The sequence below is a fragment of the Peromyscus eremicus genome, unplaced genomic scaffold (genome assembly GCF_949786415.1).
Source record: "Peromyscus eremicus unplaced genomic scaffold, PerEre_H2_v1 PerEre#2#chr22_unloc_1, whole genome shotgun sequence".
NCBI lineage: Eukaryota > Metazoa > Chordata > Mammalia > Rodentia > Cricetidae > Peromyscus > Peromyscus eremicus.
Window position 1 is genome coordinate 4,876,899 of NW_026734286.1, and position 11,758 is coordinate 4,888,656.

Consider the following 11,758-nt stretch of genomic DNA (forward strand, 5'->3'; position numbering starts at 1 on the left):
AAGAACCACATGGTCTCCAGCAGGTTTGGTCAGATGGGTGCTCTTCCAAAAAGGAATAGATGCATGATCATGTGATAAATAGGCCCCATAAAGGTAAAACTGAGCCAGAATTAAGGACAATATCCTACTGATTTTAATTACAAAGTTAAAAGTGACTTTAATATGGGCATCCATGATGTTAAACAAATGAAAGCCTAGAAAAGTGGACAAAGCATTACATTCCTCAAAGACCAGTCATTTTGAAAAGAAAACTTATAGCCAAGCACTCCTAAATAATGAAAATGGACTGAGACAAATCCCAACTTTCTTGAAAAGATAACACCCAAGTAAGTTTTGAGATTATTTAGAGTTGCACTGCATAAAATGAATGATTTTTTTAATAGAATATTATGTGATCATTTGTTTAGCACAATGTTTGTAGAATATGACAGGGCAAAGTTCTTCCAGGTTGTCTCAGCTGGAGCTATCTTTGGTTTAGCTTGAAACTGAGCTCCATTTTCTACCTCTACAGTGAAAAGTCCCCAACCCTGTTCTAGAAACTCAGGGTTGAAATGCCCCAGCTAACTGCATGTTTTTGGCTTCTATTAAACTGCTTGCTTGCATGCATGCGTGCTTGCTTGCTTGCTTGCTTTACTTCCTCTTAGAACTGCCAACCATGATGTAGTTTTTCTGTGTTCTTTGCATTTTAAAGCTGCCTATAAAATGAATATAAGGCTGTTCTTTGAGAAGGGTTTCTCTCCAGGTAGTCACTGGTGTATTAATACAGACTCTCAATTTAGACATTGGTCATACTGAATAGTGTTTGTGTCTCTACTCCACAAAATAAAAGTGCTCATACCATTTTAGTTCATACCATCTCTGGTGTGAGAAATGTCAGAAGATATATGGATTATTTAGGTTGAACATTTTATCATGGAAAGAGCGCAAGGCTCATTGTAGTCAAACTGTAATGACTTAAAACAAAGGCCCTCTTTATTCCAGACACCTCATTTATCTGAGACATTGAAACCTTGGTTTCTATCTATCATTAGGCAGTGAGACAAGTAGAACCTGTCATGTGGGCTTGTTGACAAAATATTCTAAATTATGTATTGCCTAGCCCAAGTGCCTTTATATATCCACAGTGTGACACATTGTTGATGTTATATTACTATGGAAGTAATATTACCTGTTAGGGAAAGAACACTTTCTTGCTGTGGAACACTCTTTTTTGTACAATATATACATGTATTACTCTCAGTCATTAATAAAGAGCTGACTTGCCGACAGCTAGACAGGATTTCCAGAACAGAGGGATGCTGAGAAGAAGAAGGTCAGAGTCAGAGGGTAGTGAGGAGCAAAGGAGAAAAGCAAGATGAACTTGTCAAGTTGAAAAAAGGTACCACCACATGGCAGAACAGAGATAAGAAATATGGGTTAATTTACATTATAAAAGCTAGTTAATAACAAGCCTAAGCTATCAGCTGAGCATTTATAATTAATATTAATTCTCTGTGTGTTTATTTGGGAGTTGGCTGGAGGGACAAAAAACTCTGCCTACACTTTCTCTTTCCCATTTTCATGAAACTGATTTATACTTGATTAAGAAGAAGAACATCTCATGTAGATTGTGGGCCATACCATATAAAACATTCTATACATTGTAACTCTCTTCATTCATGGGCATGTAAAATTTATTCCCAGGTGAGAATCCCAAGGAGATATTGTGAAGACAGTTATTCAGAATTTTACAATCATTCCTTGAAAATGAGCAGCTGGAAAACAATGTCCACAATGCATGAAGCTAAATTTCTTCTCAGTATTTGGAAGGATTGGTTGTCTGTATAAAATCTGTAAAGTTAACTATTTCCTCATGATGGTGTGAAAAAACAAGAGTCCTGTGCAATGAGTATAACATATATGGTATTTATCAACTGTGGAAAGATTCCATTGTGAGTTTAGAACCCAGACATTCCAGGTGAGTGACCAATGCTTAGTATTTACTATTAAGCTTAATAGAGAATCAGTATCCACATAAATAATAATCACATTTACTAAAATTGAATGTACCCATCTTTCCCAGGATTTAGTAAGAAATAAACCCCTGCTGACTAGGATCATTTCCACAAATGCTATGCAGACTCCACTTTTATCCATCTTTCTTCTCAAGTCGGATACAATCTGAGTGCCTTTTAAAATGGTCATCTGAAATGAACAGTCCCACCCAGGCCCACTGAAAATAATTCATCAAAGAAGTCATGCCCAGTGGCAAAGATATGTCCTTGTGGGCCACTTGATACAAAGAAACCTGGCTTGGTCACTCAGGATAGTATCAAAAGGTCAAAAGTAAACTGAAGGGAAAAATATATCAGAAAGAAGAACATTGTCATAGCATACAACTCAACCCTAAAATAACAGTTAGAAGCCCTTAGGACTAATATCACTCATCTTACTTTTAAAGTCACACCTTAATTCCTAAGTTATCTAGAAAATTTATGACATTATTCAGATGTGCTGTGCCTGTTTAACTCACCTACTTCTCTATATTCCAAGATGCAGCGATAGAGATTCATCAACAAAGGTAAGCATCCTTTCCCTTCAGTGATGAGTAGTAATTCATGTCTTATTTAGTTCTGCTAGCAATCACCAGAAATGTCACCAAATTCATATTTCCCTCACTCTATCCTCCATCACTTTTAGTAATTTGTAAGTATCCCTGTTTCCAGATACTATCCATGATATTCCTGTAAGTACAGCAGCTGATTTGTTTTCTTATGCACAACTGTAATTAGGAATAGTAAATCTCCTCCCTGTGAGGTTATGAATTTCCTTAAAGTGAACATTTTACTGAATACAACAATATGGACCTCAAATTATAGAGCTGTATTGAGTGATAGTTGGGGATTGCTATTGATCTCCTCAATGGCAAACAACATTGCCAAAATACATTGGTAGTTCCTCAACTTAACCATTCATGAAAGGTAGAACATTATTCTTTGTGTCTTCTTCAAATTGTTCCACACAATAGAAACAGAAGGAACATTACCAAATTCCTTTTATGAGGCTACAGTTATCCTGGTACCTAAGCCACACAAAGATGCAACAAAGAAAGAGAATTACAGACCAATCTCTCTCATGAACATTGATGCAAAAATACTCAATAAAACATTGGCAAACTGAATCCAAGAACACATCAAAAAATCATCCACCATGATCAAGTAGGCTTCATCCCAGGGATGCAAGAATGGTTCAACTCACAAAAATCTGTCAATGTAATACATCATATAAACAAACTGAAAGAAAAAATCCACATGATCATCTCATTAGCTGCTGTAAAAGCCTTTGCCAAAATCTGGCACCCCTTCATGATAAAAGTCATGGAGAGATAAGGAATATAAGGAACATACCTAAACATAATGAAGGCAATTTACAGCAAGCCAACAGCCAACATCAAATTAAATGGAGAGAAACTAAAAGCGATTCCACTAAAATCAGGAAAAAGACAAGGCTGTCCGCTCTCCCCATATTTATTCAATAAAGTTCTAGCTAGATCAACAGGACAACAAAAGGAAATCAAAGGGATAGAAATTGGAAAGGAAGAAATCAAACTTGCACTATTTGCAGATGATATGATAGTATACATAAGTGGCCCCAAAAATTCTACCAGGGAACTTCTACAGCTGATAAACTCCTTCAGTAATGTGGCAGAATACAAGATTAACTCAAAAAAACAGTAGCCCTCCTATATACAAATGATAAAGGGCTGAGAAACATCACCCTTTATAATAACCACAAATAATATAAAATACCTTGGGGTGACTCTAACTAAGCAAGTGAAGGACCTGTATGACAAGAAGTATAAGTCTCTGAAGAAAGAAATTGAAGAAGATATCAGAAAATGGAAAGATCTCCTATGCTCATGGAAATGTAGGATTAACTTAGTAAAAATGTCATAGGATTAGCTTAGTAAAAATGTCAGTCTTACCAAAAGCAATCTACAGATTCAATGCAATTCCCACCAAAATCCCAACACAATTCTTCACAGACCTTGAAATAACAATACTCAACTTCATATGGAAAAACAAAAAACCCAGGACAGCTAAAAAGAATCTTGTACAATAAAACAACCTCTGGAGGCATCATGATCCCTGACTTCAAGGTCTACTACAGAGCTACAGTAATAAAAACAGCTTGGTACTGGCATAAAAACTGACATGTGGCCCAATGGAATCGAATTGAAGACTCTGACATTAACCCACACACATATGAACACCTAATTTTTGACAAAGAAGCCAAAACTGTACAATGGAAAAAAGAAAGCATCTTCAACAAATGGTGCTGGCATAACTGGATGTCAACATGTAGAAGATTGCAAATAGATCCGTATCTGTCACCATGCATAAAACTTAAGTCCCAGTGGATCAAAGACCTCAACATAAATCCAATTACTCTGAACCTGACAGAAGAGAAAGTAGGAAGTAGTCTTGAACACATTGGCACTGGAGATCACTCCTAAATATAACACCAGTAGCACAGACACTGAGAGCAACAATCAAGAAATGGGACCTCTTGAAACTGAGAAGCTTTTGTAGAGCAAAGGACACTGTCGATAAGACAAAATGACAGCCTACACAATGGGAAAATAACTTCACCAATCCTACATATGACAGAGGACTGATCTCCAGAATATATAAAGAACTCAAGAAACTAGACATCAAAGTACCTAATAGTCCAATTAAAAAATGGGCTACAGAGCTAAACAGAGAATTCTCAACAGAAGAATCTCAAATGGCTGAAAGACATTTAGGGAATTGCTCAACATCCTTACTCATCAGGGAAATGCAAATCAAAACAACTCTGAGATACCATCTTATACATGTCAGAATGGCTAAGATAAAAAACACTGACAACAGCTTATGTTGGAAAGGATGTGGAGCAAGGGGAACACTCCTACACTGTTGGTGGAAATGCAAATTTGTACAGCCACTTTGGAAATCAGTATGGTGGTTTCTCAGAAAATTGGGAATTAATCTTCCTCAAGACCCAGCTATACCACTCTTGGGCATATACCCAAGGAATGCTCAATCATACCACAAGGACACATGCTCAACTATGTTCATAGGAGCATTATTCATAATAGCCAGAATCTGGAAACAACCTAGATGCCCCTCAACTGAAGAATGGATAAAGAAAATGTGGTACATATACACAATGGAGTACTACTCAGCAGAGAAAAACAATGACATCATGAGGTTTGCAGGCAAATGGATGGAACTAGAAAATATCATCCTGAGTGAGGTAACCCATACTTAGAAAGGCAAACATGGTATGTTCTCACTCATAAGTGGATACTAGATATAAAGTAAAGGATAACCAGACTGCAACCCACAGCTCCAGGGAGGCTAGCTAGTAAGGAGGACCCTAAGAAGGATGCATTGATTGCCTAGTGATGGAGAAATGGATGAGATCTACATGAGCAAACTTGGGGTGAGGGGAGGGTAATGTAGGGCAAGGGATAGGGGATGAGAACTTAGGGGAGTGGGAGGTTCAAGCTGGAACAGGAAGAGAGTGGGAGAGCAAGGAAAGAGATATCATGATAAATGAAGACTCCATGGGAATAGGGAAAAACAGAGTGCTGGGGGGGGGTTCCCAGGAATCCACAGCGATGACTCCCCCATAGACTACTGGCAATGGTCATGAAGATGCCTGAGCTGACCTACTCTGGTGATCAGATGGCTGAATGCCCTAGCTGTCATCATAGAACCCTCATCCAGTGACTGATGGAGACAGATGCAGTGATCCATGGCTGGGTCCCAGGCAGAGATCCAGGTGTCCAGTCAATGGGGGAGAGGAGGGATTCTGTGAGCATGTCCAGACCATGACTGGAAAAAGTACAGAGACAACTAGACAAACTACTGGAAACATATGAACTGTGGACCAATAGCTCAGGAGCCCCCATGGTACTGGACTAGGCCCTCTAGATAAGCGAGACAGTTGTTTAGCTTGAACTGTTTAGGGGGCCCCAGGCAGTGGGACCAGGTCCTGTCCCTAGTACATGAGCTGGCTTTCTGGAACCCAGTGCCTATGGTGAGACACTTTGCACAGCCTTGGTGCAGGGAGGAGGGGCTTGGACCTGCCTCAACTAAATATACTAGGCTCTCCTGACTCCCCAGGAGAGGTGGGAATGAGGGGATCAGTTGGGGAGGAAGGCTGGGTTGTAGGAGGAGGGTGGACAGGGGAATCTGTGGCTGGTATGTAAAATGAATAGAAAATATCTTAATAAAAATTTATTTAAAAAAAGGAAAATTTTTCTCTAAATTAATCATAAGAGAGAGCAGAACCATATTGACACAATTAAAAACAAACAGAGACATTAAAATAGATACCAAGGGAACTCAGAGAATTGTGTCTTAAAAATCTATATTCATGTCAACTGGAAAACCTAAAAGAAATGGATGATTTCGTGATATATATGACCTACCAAAATTAAACCAAGATGCAATAAATATAAACCAATTCTACAACCCCCAGTAAAAGAGGTGCAGTAATTAAAATTGTTCAATCAAAACAACCCCAAGTCAAATGGATTCCTGACAGAATTCTGCAAGCCTGTAACTCCCTACATCCCATCAGACTGGATTAAAGCTTAATAGCAACAACAGAAAAAGAAAGAAACAAAGAGAGAGAGGGAGAGAGAGAGCATACAAACTCATGGAAAGTGAACAACTCTCTACTGAATGAAAAATGGGTTAAGACAGAAACAAGGAAACTAAAGACTTTTTAGAATTCAATAAAAACAAATACACATTACATTCAAACTTATAGTACACAATGAAAGCAGTATTAACAGACATGTTCATAGTACTAAATGCCTACATGAAAGAACTTGAGAGACTTCATACTAGTAATTTAACAGCACACTTGAAAACTCTAGAACAAAAAGAGTAACACCCAAGAGGAGTAAGTGACAAGAAATAATCAAACTGAGGGCTGAAATCAATAAAATAGGAACAAAGAGAACAATACAAATACTCAATGAAACAAAGAGTTGATTCTTTTTTTAAAAAATCAACAATATAGACAAATCATTATCACAACTAATTAAAAGATGTAGAGAAAATATTTAAATTAACAAAATCAGAAGTGCAAAGAGGGACATAAAACACATACACTGAGAAAATCCAGAGAATCATAAGGACATACATTTTAAAATTCCACCAAATTGGAAAATCTAAAAGAAATAGATAATTTTCTATAGGTACCACTTAGGAAAGTTAAATCAGAATGAGATAAGCTATTTGAAGAGAACTATAATCCCTGGTTAAATAGAAGCAGTCATTAAAAATCTCTCAACAAAAAAAGAAAAAGAAAAAAAGAAAGAAAAAAAAAAGCCCAGGGCCAGATGATTTTACAGCAGAATTCTCTAGACTTTTGAAAAGTTAAGACCAGTACTCCTCAAATTATTCCATAAACTAGAAACATAAGGAGCATTGCTCAATTCATTTTTTGAACCACAGTTACCTGGATAACCCAACCACATAAAGGCGCAGCAAAGAAAGATAATTACAGACCAATTTTACTAATGAATATAGATGCAAAAATACTCAATAAAATACTTGCAAGCCAAATCCAATAACACTTCAATAGTATCATCCACCATGATCAAATAGGCTTCATTCCAGAGATGTGAGGATGGTTCAATATTTGAAAATCAATAAATGTAATCTACCATATAAACAAACTGAAAGAAAACACATGATCATCTCATTAGATGCAGAAAGGGCTTTTGACATACTCCAAAGACCCTTCTTGATAAATTTTAGAGAGATTAAGGATACAAGTGACATAACTCAATGTAATAAAGGCAGTTTACAGCAACCCTATAGACAACATCAACTTCAATGAAGAGAAACTCAAAGCTATTTCACTAACATCAGGAACAAGACAAGGTTGTCCTCTCCCCATACCTATTCAATAGTACTTGAAGTGTTAGCTAGATCAATAACACAACTGAAAGAGATCAAGGGGATACAGATTGTGAATGAAGAAGTCAAAGTATTATTTGCAGATGATATGATAATATACATAAATGACCCTAAATTTTCTACCAGGAAACCCTACATCTGATAAACACTTTCAGCAAAGTGACTGGATACAAGATTAACTCAAAATAATCAGTAGCCCTTCTATCCATAAATGACAAATGGACTGAGAAAGAAATCAGAGAAACAACACTTTTCACAATTACATAAAACAGTATAATATATTTAGAGTGTAACTCTAACCAAGCAAGTGAAAGACTTGTATAATAAACACTTAAATGTCTTTCAGAAAGAAATTGAAGATACTAGAAGATGTAAATCTTTCCCATGCTCATAGGTCAGTAGGAATAACATAGTAAAAATGGCCATCCTACCAAAAGAAATTTACACATTCAGTGCAATCCCTACTAAAAATTATCACACAAATGTTCATAGACATTGAAAGGAAAATTCTCATCTCATATAGGAACACACACATACAACACAGAAAAAGAATAGCTAAACCATCCTGAACAATCAAAGAACTGCTGAAGGTCTCACCATTCCTGCATTCAAGTTGTACTACAGAACTATAGTAATAAAAGAAAAAATAATTCAAGGTATTGGCATAAAAGGGATATGTTGAACAACAAAATCAAATTCAAGAGCCAGACATAAATCCACACACCTATGGACACTTGATTTTTTCTAACAAAGACAAAAATACACAATAGAAAAGAAATATCACATTCAATAAATGGTGGTGGTCAAACAATGTCTGCACATAGAAGAATACAAATAGATTCATACTTAGCATCTTGTAAAAAAACTCAAGTATAAGTAGATCAAAGTCATCAACATAAAACCAGGTACACTAAATCTGATGGAAGAAAGAGTGGGGAATAGCACTGAATGCATTGGCATCGGAGATGACTTTATGAACAGAACACTGATAGTGCAGGCACTAAGATTAACAAATAGCATTCCTAAAAAGCTTCTGCAAAGCAAAGGATACCATCAACTGAACAAAGCAGCACCCTATAGAGTAGGAAAAGATTTCCCCATCTCCAATCTGAGAGAGGTCTAATAGACCAAGCCACTTGGAACTCACTGTGTATTGTAAATGGGCCTCAAACTCACTTTTCTCCTTCCTTAGATACTGCCTGAGAAACATAGTAAAATAATGACTTCATAGTAAATAACACTTTAATGGTTGCTTCACAACAATGTCAACAGTAATAACATCTTTGTATCTCTAAACACTAAAACTAAAACACAGTCTTGTGGCTATAACTGTTATGAGCAAATCAACTTTATCCATAAAATAAAACTGAGAAGCAAAATGTATAAGTATATTTCACTATGGTTGGAAATTGCATCAAGGTAAAAACAACAACAACAACAAACCCAAAAACAAAAAAACAAAACTGTAGTCACCTGAAATACTTTAATAAATTCTTTATTTAAAAATTATTTTTATTATATTGCATGTATGTAGAAATACACATGCCACAATAAACATATGGAAGTCAGAAGACAACTTTGTGGAGTCAATTTTCTCTTTCCATGTTTAAGTGGGTTCTGGGGACCAAACTCAGGTCATCAGGCTTGTTTGGTGTTAAAAAATCAGTGGTGCTAGAGATGGCTCATCAATAAAGAACACTCTTTATTCATCAAGAGGACCTGATTTTGTTTGTCAGCACCACATCACATGGATCCTAACAGCTTGCTACTGGGGTTCGAACAATACTCCTCTGACCTCTGTGGTCACCAGTAAGTGTTTGCAAACTATGCGCTTTAGGTTTATTTTTTATTTCCTCAACTTTCAGTTTTCATATGAGCCTACACCGGTAGCACTGTATGAGTGTTTCACAACTTCAATGCATTTCTTCGGGTTCCCTAAAGTGGAATTTTTAAGGTGTAATGAAGCACAAATCTGACACTTAAAAAGCTTCCTCTCGAATTTCAATTTTCTGGTGTAAAACAAGTTTGGAGGAACAATTAATGGGTTCAGCATATGTATAATAAAACTTTCCTGGGAAGATGCAACATAGAGATGCATCTACTTACCCCAAAATGGGAACCGACAACAGACATAACTATGATGCCACTGAAGTCAATCTTCTTGAGCCAAGAAATTTTATTGGGGTCACTACCAGGAATGTGGGGAAAGAGTTGCTTACAAAAGTCATGAAACTCCAACCCAGCATGGGATATAGCTTATGAACCCTGGACTTCCAGAGCATACCTGCAGGCATATTTACAGGCTGAAGAGTGTCTTTTCTTGGTGGTTCATTTCATTAGAGCCTCTTTTAAGCAGCATGCCTGGTCTGAGTTTCTTCATGGGAGTTATATATGGCTAATCCTATCAGTTTCAGGGAATTCCTGAAGTTATACAGAGGTGCTACTTCCTATTTAATCAGCTTCTCTTCAGCACAAAATGTTTCAGTCTCCAAGGAACTACTGCACTACAGCACATTTTTCAGGCTTCTCCATTTTGGACTTGTATGTAGTATTTGAGGTTGAAAAGAAAAAATGTTTTAATGAAAATTTTTCTACATTGTCACATTTTCAGAATTTTTCCTCAGCATAATCTCTTGATGTTTTCTATGAGTTGAACATTGCTTAAAGGCTTTCTCAAGTTTCTCATGTTCATAATGATACCCTAGTGTAAAGAATGCAGAGTTCTCTAGTGGTAGCTTTGAAAAGGTATATGCCACATTATTTACTATGGAAACTTTTTTCCCCAGTACAAATTTTCTGATATTTTCTTAGACCTGAGAAGGGAGTGAAGACTTTGCAATGTTCACTACATTTGAAAGGATGCTCTCCTATATGACTTCTCTGATGTTTCTTAAGAGTTGAGAGACATGAAAAAGATTTCTCACATTCGCTACATTTGTAAGGTTTCTCTCCTGTATGAATTCTCTGATGTTTTCTAAGATCTGAGGACAATATAAATGATTTCTCACATGTACTACACTGGTAAGGTTTGTGTCCTGTATGAATTCTATTATGTATTCTAAGATATGAGCCACATGTAAAGGATTTCTCACATTCAGTACATTTGTAACATTTCTCTCCTGTATGAATTCTTTTATGCATTCTAAGATTTGAGCTACATGTAAAGGATTTCTGACATACACTGCATTTATAAGGTTTCTCTCCTGTATGAATTCTTTGATGTCTTCTAAGATTTGAGCCACATGTAAAGGATTTCTCACATTCACTGCATTTGTAAGGTTTTTCTCCTGTATGAATTCTCTGGTGTATTCTAAGTTCTGAGCCACAATTAAAGGATTTCTCACACGCACTACATTTGTAAGGTTTCTCTCTTCTATGAGTACTCTTATGTTGTCTAAGACCCGAGCCACATGTGAAGGTTTTCTCACAAGCACTGCATTTGTATGGTTTCTCTCCTGTATGAATTCTCTGATGTATTCTATGATCTGAGCCATGTGTAAAGGATTTCTCACATTCACTACATTTGTAAGGTTTCTCTCCTGTATGAATTCTCTGATGCTTTCTAAGACCTGATCCACATGTAAAGAATTTCTCACATACGCTACATTTATAAGGTTTCTCTCCTGTATGAATTCTCTGATGGGTTCTTAGGTACGTCAGCTGGCTAAAGCATTTGTGACATTCACTGCATGTATATGGCTTCTCTCCTGTGTGAATATTCTGGTGTATTCTAAGATATGAGCCACTGGTAAAGGATTTCTCACAATCAGTGCATTTGTAAGGTCTGTCCCAAC

At 36.7% G+C, this 11,758-nt stretch overlaps 1 protein-coding gene across 1 annotated transcript; it reads right to left on the reverse strand.

The window, feature by feature from the left end:
• Positions 1-9,493: 9,493 nt before the first annotated feature.
• LOC131900430 (zinc finger protein 345-like) lies at positions 9,494-11,750 on the reverse strand (the record flags this gene model as incomplete). Its single annotated transcript, XM_059251647.1, has 1 exon — positions 9,494-11,750. A coding segment is annotated over one exon (1,029 nt), but the record flags the coding sequence as incomplete, so codon positions are not given.
• Positions 11,751-11,758: the final 8 nt, after the last annotated feature.